The sequence below is a fragment of the Medicago truncatula genome, chromosome 3, assembly GCF_003473485.1.
Source record: "Medicago truncatula cultivar Jemalong A17 chromosome 3, MtrunA17r5.0-ANR, whole genome shotgun sequence".
In the NCBI taxonomy this organism is placed as follows: Eukaryota; Viridiplantae; Streptophyta; class Magnoliopsida; order Fabales; family Fabaceae; genus Medicago; species Medicago truncatula.
In genome coordinates, this window is record NC_053044.1 from 39010200 (window position 1) to 39037300 (window position 27101).

Genomic DNA, 27101 nt, shown 5'->3' on the forward strand with positions numbered 1-27101 from the left:
CTTTCTTTGTTTTGCATAATGACATATATCACAAGGAGATCGAGATTCTTTAAAATTCACAAAGGGAAATTGTGATGAAATACATTTATGTATTGAATCCGATATATGTCCTAGTCTAGTGTGCCAAATGGAAGAGGTTTGTGCGGTGTCACCGAGTGCTTGAGAGACAGAGTTACAAGAAAGACCAGAACTAGAACCATAATCTTGAAGTTGAATTGATATAGGTTTCAACACAAACAGTGCTCCAAATTTCTTAGCTGCACCAATCAGTGTCCAGGTTGAAATATGCAAAATGAAACAACCATTAATGGTGAAGAAGACATCATAAATTGTGGTGTCTAAAAGCTGGGTGACAGAGATAAAATTAACATGGAAATTAGGGATGTAATAGACATCATGTAGAATAAGGGATTGAGAAAGTTGCACGGTGCCTGAAATTGTGGCAATGGTTTTATGGCCATTAGGTAAGACATAAACACATGAGAAATTGTGTGATAAGAGACAAAATTATGTAAGGAATGTGTGATATGGTCAATGGCACCAGAATCTACAACCCAGTGGTCAGAGATCTTACCAAAAGTGGGAGAAGAGGATGAACTTAAAGCTGCAGGATTAGATATAACAGAGTTGACAAAAGGTTGATTGGGACTAGGATTCGAGGGTCTTGATGAAGCTTGTAATGTTGAATGCTGTAGAAGCTGTAAAATATGATTATACCGCTCTTGAATGGTGTTGATAGTAGCTGGAGTGCGATTGGTGTGGCTTTCTCTTTGTGGGCCATTAGAAGCAGTAGCAGCAACATTTATTGACTTAGAGTTTTTCTGTTGATAACCAGGTGGATAGACATGTAAGGCAAACCATGTGTCAATAGTATGATTGCGTCTACCACAATTAGTGCAGGTTCGATTATTAGAACCACGACCTCCATAATGACTTCCACGACCTCTGCCGCGACCACCATGGTGAGCAGAAGCGAAACTCGAATAATTATTGCCAGAATTAGAAGTAGTTTGCTGAACCTGCATAATAGAAGACTGGTGATCGACAGAATTATCAGTAACTGTAGAAATTAACATCTGTCGTTCTTGTTGAAGAACCAAGGAGAAGCATCGATCAATATCAGGTAAAGGATTGAGAAGCATGATTTGAGACCGAACACTTGCATATTGTTCATTCAAGCCTTTCAAGAATTGGATGACTTTGTCTTGTTCTTTGTGTCTCTTCAAATCAGATGCAGCACCACAGGTGGAGGGAATAGCACTTGAACAATCTTTGAGTGGTCGAAATTCTCCAATTCTTCCCAAAGTGTTGTCAAATGAGAGAAATAAGAAGATATGTCTAAGCTACCTTGCTGATAGCGAGCAATTTATTCGAGAAGGTCAGCGATTCTAAAGATATCGTCGTGTGTGAACCGCCGCTCCAAACACTTCCAGACCACCGCGACACGATCGCACCACATGATTGACTTGGAGATGGTTTCTGAAATAGAGCGTTGGATCCAGGAAAGTACCATATTGTTGCAACGGATCCACGGATCATAAAGAGGATCAGACACGGCTGGAAGATTAAGAGTACCATCAACAAATTTCAACTTGTTCTTGGAGATTAATGCTACCTCCATTGAGCGAGACCATGACTGATAGTTTTTGTGATCAAGAAGAGGGGTAACAAGTATAATAGATGGATTCTCGTTAGGATGAAGGTAATAGGGATTGGTAGGGTTTGTGGCAAAATCAGCGAAAGGTTGAGTCTCCATTGATGAACATCGAAGAAACACAATCGCCAGAAGAAAAGCGGAAGTGAGCTAATCTGATACCATATTGAATATCAGAGAAAGAGGGAATTGAGATGTAATTCTCATTTTATTGTTGTGTAAAAATCTGATTTACATAGAGAGCTATTATTGATTTATATACAAAGTTATAAAACTATTGAAGTACTGTAACTGATGTAAAACTAATAACTAGGGAAGAACTAACCGACCTCTCTACTATAAATGAGATAAATTAGCATCTTTATTAGGTAATAACGAGTTTACACGCCTAGGGTTCACTTCACTACACTTATTGATTCCAAATGTTCTTGTTACTGCTATTAGTCACAAATGCACAATGTTGCATTCTAGAGGGTACAAAAAATAACCTGTACATTGTATACCTTTGCAAAAAATAATACAATTTTTTTTTCTTTTGACTGTATAATTTAAATAATACTGATCTTAAACCTAAAATGTTTGATCTTGATAGGATGATTATTGTGACCACGTCGATTTACTTGGTGCAGGAAACCCAACCCCCTCTTTTTGCACTAGTACCGTCTCAAAATCGATACAAATTAAGGAATCTTTGGTCAATATATAAATCCTATTATGTTACCTTAATTACTATTGTGTATTCAAATTCAAGTAGGAAAATAATACATATTGTTTTGTTCTAAGGAGGATATTCATAATAATTAAGATACAATTATTAGGTGGCATATATATGAAAAATAACAATTATAGCACGAGCTATATTGATAGATTAAAATAACGACCACGGGGTATGTGTAGCCTAGGTAATGCTACTATAATCAAGAAACATCTCAACTCAGTGCTTATAAATTCATACAATCTTTAATTTCATTTGTAGATACAAATAGTCCTAAAGACCAAGTCTCTGAGCAAAAGCTAGCTTAGCAACAATACAATGAGTTTGTTAAAAGTAGTTTTTGTTTGGTGCATATGGTTAGGGTTATTTGAGTTATCATTAGCAAAAGTGAGACACTACAAGTTTGATGTGGAATACATATATAAAACGCCAGATTGCTTAGAGCATGTTGTGATGGGAATCAATGGCCAATTTCCAGGCCCAACTATTAAAGCTGAAGTTGGTGACACCCTTGACATTGCACTCACCAACAAGCTTCATACAGAGGGAACTGTTATTCACTGGCATGGAATCAGACAGGTAAATTTTCTTTCTCTTATTCTAGAGGTTTTAATCATCACAAGCTAAGTATAATTAACAATAATGATGCCTTTTATTCGCAAAATATTAAGTATTGCTCATAATAGTAACGGACGGTATTAAACTGTACATGATTTTTTTTTTTTTTTTTGTGCTCGTCACTGCATTTGATTGTTGATGGACAAGACAAATAATTTTGTAATGCATCTAATTTAATATTTCTATGCATTTGATAAAATATTATAACTTTTAATACAATACTTGAATGTATATCTTGTTTTATCTTGCTTTAATATATATATTTTGTAATGCTGTCTGTTTTATCCAATCTATGACCAATTTCTAATAAAGTAAAAGTAATTTTTTTGTCAATTCATCGAGTTTTAAAATAAAATTAAAAACGCACCTTATACATATTTTGTTGTTGTTTTGGGAAGATTCAATTTTTGTTGTTGTTTATTAATTAAAATAATAATGTTTTGTAGATTGGAACTCCTTGGGCTGATGGAACTGCAGCAATCTCTCAGTGTGCTATAAATCCAGGAGAAACTTTTCATTACAGATTCATTGTTGACAGGGTAATTAATTAATTAAATATTTGATTAGTTTAATCACATATTTAAGATCAAGTGGCATATATCTCCCAGGCCAGCAATGGTTTTTCTTTTGTTGTTTTGTTTTTAAGTATCTTTTATTTTATAATAATATAATAACTAGGGATGGGTGTTTAATCATATATGGTGCAGCCTGGTACATATTTCTATCATGGACACTATGGTATGCAAAGAGCAGCAGGGTTGTATGGTTCTCTAATAGTGGATTTACCAAAGAACCAAAGAGAGCCATTTCATTATGATGGTGAGTTCAATCTGCTCCTTAGTGATCTGTGGCACACAAGTTCACATGAACAAGAGGTTGGCCTCTCTTCTGCCCCAATGAGATGGATTGGTGAACCACAGGTATATTTTCAACTTTTTCTTTTATACAAAAATATCATGTTCATTCAATTTACATTTTCTTTATTTATGTTATCATATCATAGCTATATATTTATCAATATAATAATAGAATAAAAATTTAATTCATATACATTGTTAATGTAAAAAAGTTTACATTATCAATCAATCACAACTGTTAAATCATTAAAAATGTTTGACATTTGTGTTTTACTCTATCATAACTACTTTTAACATTGGTTATTATGATGTTTAAATTTAAATCGATCCTAATTAAAACTAAAAAAAATCAAAGATTATTGCATGTCTTTAGAATACCTTATAGCCAAATAGCAAATCCAATCTCTGTTTGGGGGTTTTTGAGGGGAGGACTTGTAAAAAAAGGAAGCAAGAATTAGAAAGAATGTAGAGCTTGGGGAGGGGAGGGGAGGGTTTTGAGGGGTTTAGTTTTTCATAATTCAAAATCCTCCTAATTTGGAGGAACTAAAAAATTTGTATTGGAGGAGTTTGGGGGGTTTGTGTAAATTATTAAATCCAATCTATCTTGTTATATTACTTTAAAAAAAAAATTAATCGTAAGTATTAATTTATCATTTTATACAAAAACACTCAAAATTTTGAAAAATTTCTCTTATTTTTTTTCTTTCTCTAATCTCATCCCTACAAAGTTCTCCTCTAACTCTCAAACATAACCTTATGTTTTTATTGATCATGCATGTATTATTTATTATCCTAAACTTTTTATAACTAATTAACATATGGGAAATGTTAACAGGAGCACTCTTTAAGCATTTAAAGTGGTAAAATTTTATAAAAGTTTATGCATTTATTTTATTGGAAATTAAAATTTTTACTTTTTTAAAGAATAATTTCTATGATTCTATTACTTCTCCCTATAAAATAATGTTTTTGGTACTTTTTTAGGGGGTTCAAGATTATGTCACATGGATAGCTATGACCTATTTAAAATACTATATATTGAGTATATGGTCTCAATAGACAGGGAATAAAAATGAATGAAAAAGTTATTTTAATTTTTTTAATTAGTTTTGTCATTTTCTCTTTTAGATCTTAGAACCCTAGTTTCCTTAGTGAAATATTTTAGATGGTATCAATTGGTGCTTCATCCTAATCACAAAACCCTCCTATGACTGATTTTCCTTCCACATATCCATATTACTCGATGCTCACAATGCAACCACCAGTATTATAGCTCCATTCCCCAACCCACACACACCTTATTCAACTTAATCTCCTCCATGTGCATACTCCACCTTTCACCCATATTATTCAACCTTTAACACCAATTTTCAGCTCCATCATCCTCAAACCCATACCCTTCATATTTACCTTCCTCCAACCAATACATTTATGGATACCCAAACACCATTTAAGCTCTACCATCACCCAACCTATATACCTTTCCAATTCAACTTCTTCCAACCCATACAATCATGGCTACAGTCTACACACCACTTGCACCCACTCCATATTCATTGTTAATAAGTTATTTTGGTCCATATGCATGGTTTTCAATAACAGTCTCATCCGGATTATTCAAGCCACTCTCATATTAGCAATTTTTCAGTTTTCTAATAGTGTTTCTGGCTTTGAGGCTATTGTTTTTTTTTTTTTTTTTAAAAAAGACTTCGAGGCTATTGCTTACTGTTATAATACTCATAAGATTAAATATATTAATCATAACTCATAAGTATGCAATTAACATTGTACCAAAAAAAAAGTATACAATTAACATTATCTACAAAAAAAAATAGTCTCAAATTTTTATAAGATTTCTATATATTTTTCTCTATAGTCATATCCTCTAAAAATCTCTATTTCCTTCCCCACTAAACTTTCAAATAGAGTCTTAAAGTGAGTTCTCACCACCGCTGGCCACTTGTAAGTTGTAATATTTTCTTTTTCAACAACACATATTTCAAAGAAGAAATTTAAATTTGAATTTTATATTATTATAATAATGTATATTTTTATTGATAATATTTTATATTTTTATATTATTAATCTGAACTGGTGCTGCTGGATTTATCTTCCTTTTTTATCCTTTAACTTCTAATAAAGGAAAACATATTTTTCAAAAATAAATAAAATAAGGGAAGCATCGTATTACAGTATGTATTTTAAATTTCTACAGAAAAACAAAACAGTAAGTATTTTAAATAAGAGTAATGCAATAAGGGTAATTTAATCATGGATGGTACCTAAACAAATATGGAATAGTATTTTATTATTATTATTATTATTATTATTTTCGTAAATGCATAGCACCGCACCATAAGCAACATTATCTTTTTCTTATTAGTAATTGCATGCCATATGAATGACATTTTTTTTTACTAACACACCATACATTATGATGACATTTTTAGAGCTTGCTTATCAATGGAAGAGGACAGTTCAATTGTTCCCTAGCAGCTAATTTCGTGAACACTACCCTGCCTCAATGCAATTTCAAAGGTGGTGAAGAATGCGCACCCAAGATTCTCCAAGTAGCGCCAAAAAAGACCTATAGAATAAGGATTGCTAGTACAACGTCCTTAGCTTCTCTCAACTTGGCCATTTCAGTAAGTTTTTATATTATTCCATTCGTAACGCAAGGAAAACGTGACTAATAATAGATCAAAGAAGTTGGGAAAATATCTTTGACAAAAATAGACAACAATCCCTCGGTTGTAGATAAAAATGGTTGGCCAGCTCAACTAGCCGTTTAAGACTATTTTGTAATGGGGGAGGTTTGGTTCTACGAACAACTTGCATGAATATAACCTTTTTTTTTTATCAAAGCAATAAAATATAAAAGACAGAGAGGCCTGAACCAATACAATAGAGATACATAGAGTAAAACTTATGAAAAGAGAAACCAGAGCTATTCCAAGAAAGGAAATGGCCTAATGAAACAGGTGTCAAAAACAACCATTGTACATAAAACTAGTCAAATTATGACCATGTTTGGCCCAACAATAGCTAAAAGATTGCACTCTCTATGAAAATTTGAACAAAAGTATTAACATTCCCAGATATTCTATTGCAATTGCACCAATTATTTTGAATCTGCCAAGACGTCTTTGTTGGTACCCTTTTGGGCACGGGTCCTCATTCCGGCCGAGTTAAAGCTAGAAGGCATCACTTTGTTCACCTGCTTCTTCTTCTTACTCTTTGTCTTAATTAGTGCTCTCAGATAGACTTGGATAGTCTTCCATCTCAAGCCTCTTGTCATGGCTGACAGTGTCCTCCATCACCTCTTCTACTTCTTCTACCTCATCCCCCAAAATTTAGAAAGAATCTGCACACTCTTTAAGGCTGCAACAGAATGGAAGGAGGATTTGGAAGCAAGAAGCAAGGGTTGGCTTGAAGGAATGATAAAAAATTAAAACAGAAATAATATTAAATGATTTGTATAAATTATTTTTCTTTTATATTTTTTCATTTGTGTTAAATCAAGGTGAATTTCATATTTTAGAATTAAACCCCACATAAAGTTATAGATTTACATTGATTTTATATGATAAATGAGTGAATGTTCGAGATAGTTTTTTGGGTTCCTCCTCTAGTAATCTTGTGAATAAGTCTTGAGAAATGCTAACAACATACATTCTATAGGACCCACATGATTTGGTGGGATCCATGTGAATTTTAACAAATAAAAATGAGTGTGTTAGAAAATGTCTTAAAATGGGTGTTGCTAGCATTCCTGATAAGTCTTTTTGAAGCAGATATCCACTCTATTATGTTCATTATTATCGTTCATTCATCAATTAACAGTGCTCCATAATTTTTATGTGCCATGTAGAATCACACACTTGTTGTGGTGGAAGCAGATGGAAACTACGTGCACCCATTCACGGTTGATAGCATAGACATCTACTCAGGTGAAACCTACTCAGTACTCTTACATACAGACCAAGACCCAAGCCAAAACTACTGGCTCTCAGTCGGCATTATAAGCAGAAAATCAGACACACCACAAGCCCTAACAATCCTTAACTATAATACAAATCCTGCTTCAACTTTCCCTATATTACCACCACCAATCACTCCCTTATGGGACGATATCGAGCGCAGCAAAGAATTCACAAAACAAATCATTTCCAGAATGGGAACACCACAGCCACCAAAAACCGCAGACCGCTTGATTTACCTCCTCAACACACAAAGCAAAATAGGTAATTTCATTAAATGGGCTATTAACAATGTTTCATTAACATTGCCAACAACACCGTACTTAGGAGCAATCAAATATAAACTAAACAATACATTTGATAGAAATCCACCACCAGAGAGATTCCCATTGGATTTCGATATATTTAAAACTCCGGTTAATCCAAGTACAATAACCGGTAACGGTGTTTACACGTTTCAGTTGAATGAGGTTGTTGATGTGATACTACAAAATGCAAACATGTTGAAAGAGAATACTAGTGAAGTTCATCCATGGCATTTACATGGACATGATTTTTGGGTTTTGGGATATGGTGAAGGGAAATTTGAACCAGGTGTTCATCAGAAAAGTTTGAATTTAACACGTGCGCCTTTGAGGAACACTGCAGTTATATTTCCGTATGGTTGGACTGCATTAAGGTTTAAGGCAGATAACCCTGGTGTTTGGGCATTTCATTGTCACATTGAACCACATTTGCATATGGGAATGGGTGTTATTTTTGCTGAAGGTGTTCATAAAATTAGGAAAGTACCTACAGAAGCTCTTACTTGTGGTGCTACAGCCAAGATGTTCCTAAACGATACCCTACACTAAGACTAGTTACTCATGTCAAACCCTAATTTCCTAAGAGTGTTTTTCTTTCTTTCTTTCTCCTCTTTCTAAGTTATCATCAGATTATGGGTGGTTTTGCTGTATCAATGTTATGTTATGCTATGTATTGTTTCTATTGTATTATTAGGCCATTCGTCTTCATGAATAATATGTAGGGGCATTTATTTTTGTCGAAAATGTGTGTAACTTCAATCTTCATATTAAGTTATGAGAATGTTGATTTATTTTTGATTCAAATTACCAGATGAATTATTCAAAATTATATTTAGAAGTAACAAAATCATGCATATAAGGAAAAGACATTATTTAGAGTGAACGAAAGAAAAATGTAGAAATTCAATATTAGATTTAACTTTTGTTGAGGGTAAATGAATAAATATGGGGTGCCTAGAAGCAATTTTGAAAGCTTAAAAAGCAATTTTCAAAGACAGCATACCATGCATTATCCTTTTCCGCCCATCTAAATTGCTTGGTGACTAAAACTTAAATGAAACAATAACATTGTTTGCTGTGTGATTAACATTAATGTTTTGTTTGGATTAATAAAAAATAAATAAAGGAGTGAAAGTAAAATAAAAGAAACTAAAGGATTCAAAGTGAGTGGAATGTAACTAGAAAATGAGATTTTTTTTTTTATAGAAACAAAATCAACTCATTCCATTAATAATAACAGTTTCAATACAATATGATATATATGGTCATGAATTTAGAAACTAACATAAGATAATGACATTCTAGCTAACAATGAGCAACATCATTTGTTTGTCGCTTAATGAAACTTATTTTAAAATTTTAGTAAATTCTCAATGAAACTTTGCAAATCTCGAGAATAGTGTTTAACATGAAATTAGTGTTGAGTCTCCTAGCGATGTCGTGAACCACTTGCTTGTAATCAAGTTCAATAGACGCGTTAGACAAATCCAAACTACCAAACCAATTTATCGCTTCCTTTAATCCTCTTGCTTCTGCCCGTTAGGTTGCGGAAATCGTTGGAATCAAGTTGAACAGGAACATGTAAGACAGTTTTGACAAAGTTGAATTGAGGCTGTTGGACTTCACACGACACCACAATGGGTGGCTGATCTTCACTATGACCATGTTAATATATTACTAATATATGTATATATATATAATACAAATATTTTGTGTTATTTTTTAGAACATAAAAATTTCAAAAATAAAAAAATGGTCTAAACAATGGATATTGGATTCTGATTTCCAAAAAAAGCACATGGTTATGATGTTTTTAAATTGACTACATGCATGTTAACTAAATTGAGTGAAGACATTCTTTACTTACATTTCTTGAAATATCAAATCTATAAATTGCATCGCATGACAAAAGCTCTCGTTTGTCAACGGACGACCGATTTCTAACCAAATAGTACACCAGTCTATAATTTATCAGTAATAAAACAATAAAAAAAAACTATTTATAGATATAAGAATAAGGTACCATTTGAACATGCTTTTTTTCGGTCTAAAAGCTACTTTAAAACAAAGTTAAAATAAAGCCCTTTAAAAAAAAGTTAAAGCTGTTTGGTTTCTTTATTTTTTTTAATTCTAAAGTTATTTTTAAGTTAAAAGTTGTTTGGTAGTAGTATCCCGGGTTCGAACCCGGGACCTTGCATATATTTATGCATTGTCTATATCAACCTAGCTAAGCTAGAGAATAGTTTAATTTTTCTTTTTCAATTATATTGTATAACAAATTTTGTTACAAGAATATCATATTTTTAGTGTCATTTAAAAAGATAAGAATTTATATTATATGATATAATATTTGTTACATTGTTGGTGTCATTGAGAAAGATATGTTTAGTTTTTTTAATAAGAAAAAGATATGCATAGTTTGTTACAATATAAATTTGTAAAATATATATAAGTATAATTTTTTTAGACATCTATACTTGTACTTTTAATTAAAATCAAAATTTTATAAAATAATAATTATACGCATTACGCAACACCAAAAAAATTATACACATTAGCGTAACAAAAAAACAGACATACGGACATAAAATATTACTTTAAACGCTAATGTGTGTGTGTATTTGTGAGGTTGAAGAAAGGGAATAAAAATATTTGGTGTCAATCAATGACAGCATGAATAAAAATATTTGTGAGATTGTGATAATTAAACGATATTAAAATTAAATATATAAGTGGTAAAAAAAATTCCTTCAAAAATAGATATTAAAATTAAATTGATCCTCCTTTAAAAAAAATTATATGGACTGGTTTAAAAAAATTAAATGGAAGAAAAAAATAAATTGAAATATAATATTAAAAAATAAAAGAAAAGGTTGTCTGCGTGAGTTGAAGAGAGGTGCTTGTGAAATAAATTACGGAGAAGTAGTTTTTTGAAGTAGCATTCAACAACTTTTGGTTAAAGCTTATTCCATTCAATTTTATGCATTATAAAAAAAGTACTTTTTTTAAGGTACTTTATTGATATTGTGTTTGGTCTAACTTCTCCTTAAAAATATAGAGAAGCTGAAAAAAAGCCGGGCCAAACGGTACCTAAGAATATATATTTATTCTTTCAAAAAAGGGGGGAAGTCTTTCAAATATCTCTTTTTGGTAAAAGTCTTTCAAATATTTATTGACCGGTAATTAAATTATTTTGACATAAATCAAAATAATTTAATTTATTTATATTAAAAAAAGACTTAAAATATTATAAAATATATCCAACAAACATTTCCGTTCTACACGTTCTACTATTTTATATTTCTGTTCACATGCCATATATCATTTTATAAAATTTATATGGTTTATAAGCATTGACATTTCTTCAAAAATAAAAAGCATTGACATTTCTTTCGTTAAAAAGAAAAGAAGAAATAACATTGATATTTCTGTTCATATGCTTTGCTGGCTAGTTTTATTATTTTCGTTCACACGGTTGATTGTACTTTTTATATGGCTGATGGTATTTCCTTTTTATTTTTTGACAAGATTGATGATGTTATTTCTTTATCATGGCTTAACAACGTTGATAATAAAAAAAATTGTAGTTACTTTTTTATAACGCAATTGTTAAAGACATTGCACTGCATATGTAAGATCAAATACAAACTTCAAATGTCTTATTTATTTACTTTCTAAACATTAGACTACATGATCTATATGGATAGTTTAAAATTCTTACCATGCTAATTAAACGAGTTCTTTCCTTAAAAAGAATAACTGAACGAGTCTTGCACAAACCATGGCTGAGATGACAACAGTTTTATCATATATTTTCTTTTATGCAATTGTTTTTTAAAACAAAATAACATCGTTTTTTCTATTGGTGGTCGGGGTTTAAACCCAAACCCCGACCTTGCATATATTAAGGGTGTCCAAAACTAAACCAACTCAATAGAAAAACCACAAATCAAACCAATTTAAACCGAAACCGCAAAAAATTGCACTTGGTTCGGATGAATTCAGGTGACTTTTGCACTGAACCGCACGGTTCAGTTCGATTTGCAGTTTGCATCTCAGCAACCGAACCAAACCAAACCGCAAGAATAATGAATATTACTTAAACATGTACTAGCCCAATTGCATAGCTCAAGAATAATCGTTTTTTATTCGATTTTTCCATTGTTGCACCATCATGTTCGATTCTAATTCCTTTCCATCTCTTTCAATTCATTTCCGTTTATGAATGTGTTTCCTTTACTTCCCAATAATTTGTTTCATGCTTATCTTTTTTCTTAATTTTACCTATTTTGATATAAGTTTTACCAAATATTTTATCATATAAACATCAAAATAAAATGTCTTATGTTTATTTTGTAATAAGTTGGCAATATTAGAGTTAATGAAATATTTTTTATCTCGCGATAAACCGCACAAACCAAATCAATCCAATCCGCATTGGTTTGGATGAATTTTTAAAAATCAACCAAACCGCATGCTTTTTTATCTCGCAATTTGGATGACTTTTATGCTCAAAACCGAACCAAACTGCACTGCTAATACCCCTAGCATATATTTTGTATTATCCATACCAACTAGAAGTAGAAAGTGTTTTCCTTTCAAAAAAATGTTGAAATTTCAATAAGATAATCAATTTCATAGACACAAACCATATATATTTTTTCCTAAGTGATTGATCAAGAACTTTTAACATTACAAAGAGAGCAAGTATGAGCAAGAACGTCAATCTTATATATGCATATATTCGATTTGTCATTAAAAAAAGCATCATCTCAAACTTCTGTCTCACCATCTATCTCTGTAATTTTAAATCTACGTCATTCTTAACCAAATTTTTTTTAACGAAAAAATTTATTAATAATTCAGTACCTGCATAAGATGAACAGGAACATGTAACACAGAAACTACAAAGCCGAAGATCGTCGTATATATGCGGAACATTAAAAAAAAAATGCATATACCATGCATCTTAAACACCAATGAGAAAACAAACCCTCAAACACCAAAACCAAGTTAAAACGCCACAAATCAAAAGTTGAGTCAAAACCTCACACCTCCATCGTAAATGACTACAAAAATAAAATTCAAACAACTATCGTCCGCTACTCACTTGAGTTCCTTGCATTTAGGAAAAAAATAGATTTTGAAAAGTTACTTAAAATAGATTTTCATTTTGAGGCTAAAAATAATTTTTTTAGCAAAATGGATTTTTTAAAAATCTAAAACAAACACAACAAAAGTTAAAAAAGTGATTTTTTTAGTTAAGAAAATAGATTATTTAAAAAAAAAAAACAAATGGGCCCTATATTCATCAGTTCGACAAAACTTTGAGTGTCTAGATTGATCTATCGAAAAGATTTGCAACCCAAATCTCTTCGATCCAACTTCGTCTTCTGTTTTCCGCAACGAAACGTCCTATGAATATGCTTCAGTGATTGGGTTGTTCTTGAATCCTGACGTGTAACCCACAATCTAAATTATGCTTGCTCAAACAACATTTTTTTTTTTTTTTTTTGGAAAACAACAAGTTTTGTCTATAATGTTATAAGACTAAAATATGGTTTTGGTCTCTGCAAATATGTCTTGTTTTGGTTTTAGACCTTGTAATTTTGTTTTTGTTTTTGATCCTTGCAAATATGTCTCGTTTTGATTTTGGTCTCTAACCCCACTTTTGTGATGATTTGCACACGTGGCACATGATGACTGAACTCATTTATAAGCCTGCAAAATCTTTTGATTTTTAAAAAGGTCCCTGGGACTATTTTCAAAAGTAAAATATTTTGCAGAGACCGTAAAATATTTTGCAGGATCAAAAACAACAGCAAAAATTTACAATGACTAAAATCAAAACGAGACATATGTGTAGGGAGCAAAATCATATTTTAGCCATGTTATAATTAATTCGATTTTAATGGGTGGCTTTTGTGTCTATTTCAAATCTGAAAAAGTTCAATTTGTGCTTAAATGTGAGTAATTTACCATTATCACTGAAAATTTTGTTCCACCAAACTGTACGAATATGGAAAAGGCACCAATTTGTTTTACTGAAAAGTTTTAATAGGTGGATTTTTCTGGTTTTGACCAAACTTTTGATAATTGTCAAACAATTAATTTGTGTTTAATTTTGATTTAAGGGTTAAATATGTTTTTAGTTTCTATAAATATAAACACTTTTTATTTTAATTTTTTTAAAAATTTCCTTCAACTTTTCGTATCTCACGTTTGCACTCTTTATCTCACCCTCAAACCTACTATCTATTCTCATATGAACTTATCTTTCTAAAGCTTATATTTTCCAATAATTATCTATCATATATTTTTCCTTTGAGTTAAATCTTCAAACCTCTCCAACATTTTTTCAAGAAATCATGGTATCCCTCAACCTCTACCTAACAACTTAGCATTTGAAACGATCTAAGACCCAAGTTGAGGTTATGCTCCTTCAATAAAATTGAGAAATAATCTGGTAGTTGATATCTTATAGTGGTACCATGGTACTAAACAATCAATCTCAACCGTATATATTAATTATTAATATATCAAAGGTCAGACTTTAACTAGTCCAAGTTGAACCTCAACTTTCACCGATCAATAATCCATATAAAAGAGTAAATATTCAATTTTCTCTGACAATTTTCTTTGTTGAGGCACATTTCAGTTCTTGACAAAAAAAATAGTACCCAAATTAGTCTCTTTGATATTTTGACACAAACAAATTAATCCCTATGTTGTTTTTGACACAAATTAATCCCTGTTTAAAATAGTTTTTGTTTTCAGTTTTTGAAATATACAAGTCTTCTTCTCACAATAGTTATCATTTTATATGTTTTAGTTTTAGTTCCCAAAATTAAAAAATTCAAAGCAGTTTCAAAAACTGTAATTTTAAAAAATAGTTTAGATAAAAGTTTTTAATTTTTAAGTTTTTAAAAACTAAAAAAATGTTTTTGAGAAGTGTTTCAAACAGGCTCTAATAATTTTTTTTTCTTTTTTTTTTTTGAAAGAAGGAAGGACTAATATTTGTTACACACTCTTTGGTAGATTAAAATAATGAGTCCGATGTATGTGACAGCCTACGAGATACAGCACTACTTATTCTTATAAATAAATATTCACATTAATCCGTCGTTCATTTCATTTGTAGTAGATAAAAATAATCCTAATTAAGACTCGGTCTATCTCTGAGCAAAAGCTAGCAAGCTTAGCAAGAATGAGGTTGTTGAGAGCCATTTTTGTTTGGTGTAACTTGTTTGGAGTGTTTGAGTTATCATTTGGAGCAAAAGAAAGAAACTACGAGTTCGATGTTGAATACATATACAAAAAACCAGATTGCTTAGAGCATGTTGTGATGGGAATCAATGGTCAGTTTCCTGGCCCAACTATTAGAGCTGAAGTTGGTGACACCCTTGTCATTAATGTCACCAACAAGCTTTCTACTGAAGGAACTGTTATTCACTGGCATGGAATCAGACAGGTAAATTTTCTTTCTCTTGTTCTAGTGGTTCTAGTTATGGAACATACTACCAGTCTAATTTGTAGTTAACATTGCATTTTTTAATACGTTGTGGTTAATATAATAATATCTATACAATAATGTTTGCAGCGTGGAACTCCTTGGGCTGATGGAACTGCTGCAATATCTCAGTGTGCTATAAATCCAGGAGAAACTTTTCAATACAAATTCGAAGTTGACAAGGTGATTAATGAATTTCCTCCTCTTCCTGTTTCCATATTCATGTTTCTCTTTTGTGCATTGCATTAGTGGTATTTCTTCATGTTTCTCTTTTGTTGTTTTGTTTCCGTGTGTATTTTTTTTTCCTTTCAAATAGTTTCATGGCATAACTCACATACACCGAGTGCCCGTAAGTAAGAAATTGCGGATTCGAACTCACACCTCAACATATTGAATGTTCTACCCAACTATGTGTTTATTTTATATATAGTTTAATATTGCTTTAACGGGTGGGTGTTTCATTATATGGTACAGAGTGGTACATATTTCTATCATGGACACTATGGTATGCAAAGAGCAGCAGGGTTGTATGGTTCTCTAATAGTGGATTTACCAAAGAGCCAAAGAGAGCCATTTCATTACGATGGTGAGTTCAATCTGCTCCTTAGTGATCTGTGGCACACAAGTTCACATGAACAAGAGGTTGGCCTCTCTTCTGCCCCAATGAGATGGATTGGTGAACCACAGGTATATACATTCAACTTTTTATATATACAAAAAGATACATCATGTTCATTCAATTTACTTTTATTTTATTGATAATTCTTTTCTTCAAAACTTATATAGCAAACATGTATTTTTGTCAGCTACAAAGTTATTAAATTTTACTTAAAAAACAAGTTATTAAATTTTATTTTTGGATATAATACGGGTAGATAACAAATAACTTCCTTATTTTTCTTGTTTTATTTCCAAAGAAAATGGTGGAAAAAAGGTTCCATAGAAGTGGGAATAAATCCGTGTATATGTAATTACCCTCTGCCCTCCCACGCTTACGATAATTTCTAGGAATATCTTAAACGTTAAGGCGATGTCTTATATAGACACGGTCCACGTATTTAAAATGTCTCTTACTATTTTTAGTAATTTTAAGAAATATTATATTTCCCCTTAAAAAAAAATTATATTCATTCTCAATTTTTATTATTTTAAAATTTATCTTTTATTAAAATTGGTAAATGTCCACTCTTAAACCATTTTAATATTAATAATTTTTTGTCCCCGTGAACTTAGCTCAGTTGATAAGCGTAATGCATAATACATGCAAAGTCCGGAATTCGAACCTTAGACACCATCAAAACATATTAATAATTCTTTTCATCATCGTCAATGGTACTCTTTATTTGTTACATATGCACCATATTCACAAGTTCCTTTTTTCCTAGAGTAATGATACATAGACATCCTTATGTGGCAATACACCATTTGACACCCACATAAAAATGTGACACGTGGTCATGTGGACCTTACACAAGCACACTTCCTCTTTCATCTTCTCTTCTCTCTTCCTAGTGCATGGGGTGTAGAAGGGTGTATGAGAATAAATGGTGTCTATGTAACATTTTCCTTTTTCCTATAATGCATTTGATTTGTAAACCCAATAAAATAATTGAAATAAACAAATCACACACATGTGACATTACAAGTAAGAAAAGAAAATTGGGAAATAATAGACTCTCACATTCCAATTCACCGAAAGAAAAAATATTAACACCCAAAAAAGACTCATATTCCACGTACCAGAAAATATGGTTATAAGACTACATTGAAATGATCGAAATTAATAAACAAGCACCATGCGATAAAAACAAATAACATAATCTTATTTTAAATATTTATATATAAAAAAAAATCATGTTATTTGTTTTTATCACATGATGTTTGCTTATTAATTATGATCGTTCTGGTATAAAATGAGTCTTTTTTTTCTATTATGTAGAATGATTCTTTTTTCGGTGTTAGCTGCCCCATCCCTCACCTTTCGCGACACCCTCTCTGAAAACCAACCATACATCCCCCTCTTCACCTACATCGTCCCTAATCCTCACCACCTCCCTCCACCAATAAGAATCACTCCGGCCCCCAACCTCCAATCTCCTTGCCTCCTCACCACACTTAGAAGCCAACAATCTATACCAAAAACCTCCACTATCAACTAAAATCCTCCAACACCACTTTTCTAACAGAGATAAATTAAACTCCCTTAACGGCCTAACTCTCAATCCTCCATACTCCTTTCGAAAGCAAACAGTGTTCCAACCAATTCAAGGTATTTTCCTGAGATCCTCACTCCCCCTCCCCCCCCCCCCCCCCCCCAGGACGGATTTTAGCAGTGTCAAGCGGCCCCCAAAATAAATAAAAACGACTTTTACACTGACTGTCTAGACTTTTATGGTATGCAACGCATGGTCCCAAAATGCTAACCTACGAGGATCACCCCCAATAGAGAGATCCAAATACAAAATTGGCACCTGTCCCACTTTACAATTCAAAATTGATGATGCCTCAACCAACCAGGACTCAGAAATATTGACCCCAACCAGCATACTTTTAAAGTTTACCTTCAGCCCAGACATCCCCCCAAACAGTAACAACACCACCCGCATAGCACGAATATCGGCCTAACTCTTGACACCTAACAACAAAGTGTCGTCAGCAAATTGAAGGTGTGAAACAACCATAGTATTATTTGATCCCACTGCATACCCCTCAAAAATATTAGCGGACACCATCTTAAGACATCATAATATTCAAACCCTCAGCGGCCAAAAGAAAAAGAAAAGGAGAGAGCGGATCACCTTCTAGACATTTACCAAGTTTTTTTTTTGTGTGGAAGACTTTTACCAATTTTAGTACAGTGAATTGGTGAGCCCTTCTAGACGTAGAATCCCTTATTTTTTGGACTCAACTAGACATAGAATTATAGTACTCCTTATCCTAAGTATATTATAAAAGGTGGGACATACTACCATTGAAGAATTGTACATAATCTATGCAACCTTCAACAAGAATCAGTCACATGAATGAATTTACAAGTGATACCCACAAACTAATTTTTATTCCGCTGGCAAGTTAGTATATATATGTTGCTTATTGGTGGTTGAATAAATTCTCTGCAATTCATCAATTGTAATATAGAGAAAACCATTATAAAAAATATTTCACTGGATCATTCATGTATACCAAAAGTTTTTTAAACACATAGTTAATTTTATTTTTGAGAACTTTTTTAACCTATCACATGTTATGCTCTCAAAAAACCTATCACACTCACACTATGGTAATTAACTTTTTCAGACACTGCTCATCAATGGACGAGGACAATTCAATTGTTCCCTAGCAGCTAAATTTGTGAACACCACCCTACCCCAATGTAATTTTAAAGGAGATGAAGAATGTGCACCAGAGATTCTTCAAGTGAAGCCAAAAAAGACCTACAGAATAAGGATTGCGAGTACAACATCATTAGCTTCTCTCAACTTGGCCATTTCAGTAAGTTTTTGATCTATTTCTAGCAATGCCAATGACCCATCTTTGTCCCAAAAAAAACGAATGGACTAATTTAGGTAACAGTGTGAAGTTAGAGTTATTAAAATAAAAAAAAAGTGTGAATCCGCGTAAGAAAGATTTGACTAAGAGCATCTACAATGGAGACTCTCCCATAGTATCTAATAGGTATTCAACCTCTCCAATGTGGATGGGTAGCATTTAGGGTAGTGTCACCAATGTCACCCAACTCTATGTCATCCAAGTGTTATCTCTCCAATGTAGATCATCTATCAAAATGTCTAAATAAGTCCCACCAATAACTATTTATTAATGAAAAACAACAAAAACAACTCAAATAATGATTATTTTATTTAAAAGTGGTGTGGGGTCCACTTAAGATTAGGGGTTTTAAGTAAGACTTTGGGTCTTAAAAGACCCCCAATTCTTTTTCCACAATGGGGGTACTTAATAGGTACCGGATCTTAAATGGTAAAGATCCTACTAATGTGGATGCTCTAATAGGCTAGATAAATTCCCTAAAAAAACAGGTCAATGATGTTGGAAAAATATATTTGAATTTTTTTTTCATAAAATTTCCTTTGATTGTGTAAAAAAAATGTTTAGTAGATGAGAATATTTATTACCAACAATAGATCAATAAAAATCACTTGGTTTGTCCGGTTATAAGACCATATTCACCGGAAGGATCTTAACCATTTAAGACCCGGTATCTATTAGGTACCTCCAATGTAGAGAATCTTTTTCAGGGTCTTATAAGACCCGATGTCTTACTTAAGACCCCCCAATTTTAAGTGGGACCCGCACTTTTTTAATATTAAAAAGTTGAAATATAATGATATAAAGTTTTTTTTAGAGAATAACGATATAAAGTTATTGATAGTTGATTAATGGGTCCCATTTAAGAACTTTGTGTGAGATCTTGGTTGGAGTGATCGAGTGTTTATTAGGTACTACTATTAAAAAATTATAAATAAATGATGTGTACACGTGAGACTCATTTAAGAACCCGTTTAAGAGCATCCACAATGGTAGTTCCTTAATAGGGACTCCTTAAGTGGACCCCACGTTACACATCACTTATTTATAATATTTTAATAAAAGTACTTAGACCATGTCCAATGAGCCTATTGAAAGCATGATTCAATATGTTGAACCATTGGAGTGAGGTTGTTGAAAATGATGTGGAGGAAAGAGATGATGAAGATGTTAAACATGTTGAAATTTGTCCCGGTCAGGCCACGTGGCGCGTTACAGTTGGGCAAAGCTGGCGCGTGAGATGCACTCGCCGATAGGGCGCGTGTGAGTGTTGGGAACGCGGAGAGAGAAAGTGTTTTGGATAAAGCTGGGACACTTGGCATGTTACGATTGGCTGCTTCGATTCTTATCATCTCAATATTTTGGACTCAATTATTTCATTGCAAATAATTGTTTTTTTTTTTTTTACCAAAATTCATGATTTTTTTTCTCTATAAATAGAGACTTGGATAATTTGATTTTGACACAGAAAAAATAAACCAAGTTTTTCACTCTCTTAATCTTATTATTAGCTTTTCTTTTGAAGTTTTAATCTTTATTTAGTGAAATGAATCTCAATAATAATCAATTCAACATCCAAAATTCTTATGATTACTCATTTAGCTATCCAAATTTCTGCCACATTTGCTAATAATTTTAAAATGGAAAAATTAACATTACAAATTTTACATTCTTTCATTTAAAAAAAATAATAATTTGCATGAATTACATTTTATTTAAAATGATGACAAATAGATAAAATAATATATAAAACAACTATTTATTATTTCTTTTAAATGTGAGACCCGTTAGTTGCCTAGGAGAGAGAAAATCCTTATATAGTTACATGTTACTTAATATTGACTCATTTTTTCTTCCTCCAATGGAGGATACTTAACAGAGAGTGATCCTTGTTAAATAAGGACCTCCCATTGAAGATGCTTTAAAAATCTAATTCATTTCGCTAAAATTAAACTTTGTTGGTCTAAATCTCCTTGTCATAATGTACTTGTACTTCACTCGATCTATATTATTTTATCATGATTACCCGTGTTTTGATCTTATGTAGTAACTCAGATCCAAATCAAAGATTACAAACTTCAATTTATGATCTCAATTCAAATCAACAATTGTGTTACATAATAAATGTAAACAATTTAAAAGATATAAGGATGACTTAGTATAGGGATATAGAGACGAGGAATTAAGGTTCCTGTGAATATGGCTCAGTTGGTAGGGATATGCATTTTTATATGTAGGGGTTGGGGTTCGAACCCAGACCCTTTGCTCTTTTTCCTTCTCTCCCTCTACTTTATTTGACAGGGGCGGATAATACCACTCTATCAATAACAAGAATACAGTAGCAATTCAGTTTCAAATGGTTTGAGCTTGGAAGCAACCTACTATCTATCGATAGGCTAAAACAGACTGCTATTGGCTGCTTTGCCTATCTATTCTATTATGGCCGGCTTGGAGACATCAGAGGAAGACCGTCATTTCTATCCGGGTACGATCATAGCTTCATTCATTCGTTGAACCTTGGGGATAACCATTAGCATTGAGGTCAATCACCACACCACCATCTATTCTAATTGAAAAGGATAATTCTAACCACTAGATTACCTTACAAAAAAAAAAAAAAAATTTATCGGTTTTTTGATCCAATTAATTTATCAATTATCCGTTATAAACTAATTTATCGGTTTTTTGTTTTTTGAACAGCAAAAAGCTTTGTTAATAATCACCAATCCTCTTAAGACAAGAGAAATAGACAAACTTAATTAATAATCAGTCAAAAACTAGTTTATCGGTTATCCACTTTTTTTTTTCAAAGACAGCTTTAGTAGTCTTGTGAAAAAAATTTCATGTAGAAGATCCACTCTCATCATTATTTAAGTAGTTTCATCATGAATTTCACCATAGATCAGATCATTCTTTCATCAACTAACATTGCCCCCATATTTTGTCTATGTCGTAGAATCACAAACTACTTGTAGTAGAAGCTGATGGAAACTACGTGCACCCATTTGCAGTTGATGACATAGACATATACTCAGGTGAAACCTACTCAGTACTCATTAAAACAAACCAAAACCCCACAAAAAACTACTGGATTGCAATCGGTGTTAGAGGTAGAAAACCTAACACACCACAAGCCCTAACAATCCTTAACTACAAAACAATCTCTGCATCAATCGGTGTTAGAGGTAGAAAACCAAACACGCCACAAGGTTTAACAAACAAAACAAACTCTGTCTTTTCTTTTATCCCAAACTCACCACCACCAATCACTCCATTATGGAATGATACCAAACATAGCAAAGCATTCACAAAACAAATCATTTCCAAAATGGGAACTCCACAGCCACCAAAATTCTCACACCGCAGGATTCTACTCCTCAACACACAAAACCGAATCGGCAGTTTCACAAAATGGGCTATTAACAATGTTTCATTAACATTACCAACAACACCTTACTTAGGAGCAATCAAATATAAACTAAACAATACATTTGATAAAAATCCACCACCAGAGACATTTCCAAAGGATTACGACATATTTAAAAATCCAGTTAATCCAAATACAACTACCGGTAACGGTGTTTACATGTTTAATAAAGATGAGATTGTTGATGTGATACTACAGAATGCAAACCAGTTACATGGGAATGGTAGTGAAATTCATCCATGGCATTTGCATGGACATGATTTTTGGGTTTTGGGATATGGAGAAGGGAAATTCAAACCACTTGATGCGAAAAGTTTCAATTTGACACGCGCACCTTTGAGGAACACCGTGGTTGTATTTCCGTATGGTTGGACTGCATTAAGGTTTAAGGCAGATAACCCTGGTGTTTGGGCATTTCATTGTCACATTGAACCACATTTGCATATGGGAATGGGTGTTATTTTTGCTGAAGGTGTTCATAAAATTAGGAAAGTACCTACAGAAGCTCTTACTTGTGGTGCTACAGCCAAGATGCTCCTAAATGATACCCTTCATTGAGACTAGTTACTCATGTCAAACCTTAATTTCCTAAGAGTGATTTTCTTTCTTTCTACTCTAAGTTATCATCAATTTATGGGTGGTTTTGTTGAGTTATTGTTATCCATTGTTTCTCTAGTATTATTAGGCCATTTATCCAACTCCCCTTGTGAATAATATATAGGGGTGTTTATTTTTGTTGCAAATTTGTGTAACATATTCATTTATGAGAAAGATGTGGTGTAAAGGATTAATCAAGAAAGAGTAAAATTGGTAACTGTTTTATAGTTTGTTAGTTACAGAGTTAAAAGCTTGTCTAACAAGTTATTTGTACAAATGATTTCTGATAGTATAAAAGGTTGTAACTTGTAATATTCATTTTTATTCACTTTATGAGAATAATAGATTTACAATCCGTATTGCATCTATCTCCTCTCTCAATTTCTCTAAGGAGACTTCATTAAATTAAATAACATTATTCTTAAAGTGTCTGCAGTCAAGAGTTTTACTGTGTGTAATGAAATTGTTGTAGGACGTAAATACTATTGTGTGGGTAGACAAATGACCACATCTCATAATCATGGATAAAAAGTTATCAAATTTTTAAATAGGTATAAATATTCGAAAATATTTATTACTGGTTGGGCTGCTATGCAAATGCTACATAGTTTTTTATGTGTGATTCATAGGCTCTTCTTATAGTGATAGTGTTGTATACCCGTCTCGAACATGTTATGTCAAATCACTTGACATTTCTGTCACGTGGTAGTAGTGATGTACTGCTAGATGTTTCTCACTATTTATAATATTAAACAGTGTAACTTAATATTATTGTCAACATTACGTGAACCTACAAGGTCACACACTTATGACAAACATATGAAAGATTAAATAAATAATTGAGACATATATGTAATTTAATAAGTTAGACTTATTTGTAATTAAATAAATATATAGGATTTATTTTGGGAGGTGGGGGTGGGGTGAGGATGTTAGAAAATTGTCTTAGGTAAATATGTTAGACTTACTTGTCATAGGGAGAATGGAGGTTCAGGGGTTAGGAGGCTAAAGGAGTTTAATCTTTCTCTTCTTGAAAAATGGATGTGGAAGAAATTGGAGGAAAGGGGAAGCTTGTGATATACTCTGTTGTGTGCGGAGTATGATGTGGAGGGGGCGGTTATGTGTTGGTGGTGGAGGGGGTTCAGTGTGGTGGCAAAACATGAACTATATTAGGAGGGGAGCGGTTTGTTAGATGATTCGTGGTTGTTGGATAATATTTCTACATGGATGGGGGGATAGGGTTTCTTCGTTGTTCTAATAGGGTCCTTGGTTGGATGGTGTTTCTTTATGTTAGATATGCTAGATTGTTTGATCTTGCTATTAATAAATGTGTCGTTGTTGCGGAGATGTTCTCTTTGGGTTAGGAGGTTAATGGTGAGGCGTAGAAGTGGAAAAAGAGACTGTTTGCGTGGGAGGAGAGGTTGGTGAGGGAGTGTTGAAGCAGCTTTCACTTCTGGTTTTGCAGGTTGGTGTGTCGGCCATGTGGATTTGGAAGTTGTATTCTTCTCACAGGTACACTGTCAAAAGTGCTTATAATCGCTTGACCAGTTCGGATGTGGCAATTGATGACCGTTGCAATCATGTTTTATGGCTTAAGCAAATTCCGCTTAAGGTAAATATTTTTTTTTGACGTTTGTTCCTGAATAGATTAGCAACTACAAAGATCGGTTTAGGAGAAATATCTTGGATTATAATTATTCTTTTTGTTCGGTGGCTTGCAGATTGGTTGATGATCAAGATCATTTGTTCTTTTCTTGTACTTTTTATGGGCAACTTTGACTTTAAATATCTGAATGGTTAGACATCTCAACGACTCTTCAGTGTTCCATATTTGAGCATTTTCTTCAATTTGGAGGTCTTAGAGATTATTCCAACATGTCTCGTCTGACTTTTAATATTATCTGAATTTCAACTCTTTTAACAACTTGGAAGGACCGAAATATGAGACATTTTCACAATAAATCGGAACAACTTCTACCTTTATTAAAAAATGTTAAACTCCAAGCATTTTGGTGGTATAAATTTTATTATGTTGTTTTTTATTTTAAGTATTCAATTTGGAGGTTAATTTCTTTAATATGTTTTTAGGTTGCTTGTGGATTTTCTCATTGTAATTTTTAGATACTTTAACTTTCTTTGATGCACTTTGTGCTAGAGAAATTTGTGTTGGTTTGTTAATATAATTTGTTTAGCTTCTAAATAAAAATTGGAATGCTCATAAACAAATTTATTCAATGTATCTTCTATAACAAAATTGTAATTGTTTTTCTAAATAATCAAGCGAACACATATCCATTATGTGTCCTCGTGGGTTCTACGAATTTTATACAGTAGTAATTAAAATAAAGGTCAAATATCTTTTAGTTTGAAAGAATTTTTAAGTTAATCCATTAACTTTTTAAAAATTTTAAATAAGTCTTTTTAGTTGATAAACTATTTCACTATCACTTCTGTTATCAATCTTCGTTTAACTGATGTTGATGTGGCCGCTAAATTGTTGATTTTGATCAATATGTTGCGTTATAAAGGCTCCATGATGCCAAAAGCTGCATTTAATGTCACAAATGATCATTTATAGGGTTAGAAAGGCGGTTCTTATTGTCAATAGTTGCCTTTCTTGCCTTATTAATGGTCATTTGTGACCATTAAATGCAATATTTTGACTACTTGGAGCTTTGAAACTCATCGTTTTGATACAAGTCAGCAACTTAACAGCCATATTAGCACAAGTTAAAGGATTTACTTGATTTTTCAAACTAAAAGGACCAAAAGTGGTATTTGGCATAAAATAAAATAATTACTTTAATTTACATTTACATATATAAAAGTATTCGAAAAAAAATACATAAAAGTTTTCTAGAAAATCATTATTTTGAATATTTTTTAATTACATACTTATTATAAGGAGGTGGATTTATACCAAAAATAAAAATTGCATACGATATTTCTCACAATAGAATTATTATTATTATTGTTTACTTTATTTTACCTTTTAATTTTTTTTGTCAAAAACAAAATTAAAAAAGAGATAAAATTATCAAAAAATAAGAATGATTCTATAAAAATAATCATAAAAAAATAAACTAATCATGTAAAAAAAAATGTGATGCCTTTATTTTTAATGAGTTTTAAGTATAAAATTGATTTCAAAATCAAGTCAAATCCTATAAATTTAAAATTAACTTTGAATTTATATCTAATCTTATCTTCTTCTTTTTTGCGGTGATATCTAATCTTATCTAATTTTACTCAATTCCAAACATAACCCAACTAAAATATTATCTAGATTTTTTTTAGAGAAAATATTATCTAGATGTGTAAGTATTGATTTTAAGTCATTTCTGAATTGTATTAAATTATATGTTGATGATATCGTCGTGTTATGAAAACTTTGTATCAGCATTTTGAAAAATTTAAAAGAAATCATGTTGATATACGTAGCAGATTGGACCTGAAAAACGGTGTATCAATTTTTTAGAACATTATATTTAAGGTTAATTAAGTTTTTAGTCCCGATAAATATTCACAGTTTTGTTTTTAGTCTCTATAAAATAAAATCACACTTTTTAGTCCCTGTGACATTTTTCTTAAACATTTTAGGGACCAAAACAGTTGATGAAAATTTTTGACAGGGACTAAACGTGCTGATGTAACATTTTATAGGGACTATAAATGCTGATGAAAAATTTTATAAGGACTAAAAAGTGTGATTTTATTTTGTAAAGACTAAAAACAAAACTGTGAATATTTATAGGACTAAAAACTTAATAACCTTATAAATATAAGGGTCAATTAAGTTTTTAGTCCCTATAAATATTCACAGTTTTGTTTTTAGTCCCTACAAAAGAAAATCATACTTTTTAGTCCTTGTGACATTTTTCTTAAGCATTTT

At 32.0% G+C, this 27101-nt stretch overlaps 2 protein-coding genes across 4 annotated transcripts; both read left to right on the forward strand.

The window, feature by feature from the left end:
- Positions 1 to 2667: 2667 nt before the first annotated feature.
- LOC25489586 (L-ascorbate oxidase) lies at positions 2668 to 8853 on the forward strand. Its single transcript, XM_039831498.1, has 5 exons — positions 2668 to 2948; positions 3434 to 3526; positions 3695 to 3907; positions 6295 to 6489; positions 7716 to 8853. Exons 1-5 carry the CDS (start codon positions 2688 to 2690, stop codon positions 8676 to 8678), a joined length of 1725 nt encoding a protein of 574 aa, XP_039687432.1. The 5' UTR covers positions 2668 to 2687; the 3' UTR covers positions 8679 to 8853.
- Positions 8854 to 15278: 6425 nt separating this feature from the next.
- Positions 15279 to 25235, forward strand: LOC25489587 (L-ascorbate oxidase). Of its 3 annotated transcripts, XM_039831500.1 has the most exons (6): positions 15279 to 15600; positions 15730 to 15822; positions 16114 to 16326; positions 18937 to 19131; positions 24675 to 24821; positions 24931 to 25235. In XM_039831500.1, the coding sequence occupies exons 1-6, from the start codon at positions 15337 to 15339 to the stop codon at positions 24937 to 24939; spliced, it is 921 nt and encodes a 306-aa protein (XP_039687434.1). In that variant the 5' UTR covers positions 15279 to 15336; the 3' UTR covers positions 24940 to 25235. The 3 variants fall into 3 exon arrangements, with proteins under 3 accessions (XP_039687434.1, XP_013461071.3, XP_039687433.1); XM_013605617.3 differs by lacking the exons at positions 24675 to 24821; positions 24931 to 25235 and adding an exon at positions 22142 to 23559; XM_039831499.1 differs by lacking the exons at positions 24675 to 24821; positions 24931 to 25235 and adding an exon at positions 22811 to 23559.
- The last annotated feature ends 1866 nt before the right edge of the window (positions 25236 to 27101 follow it).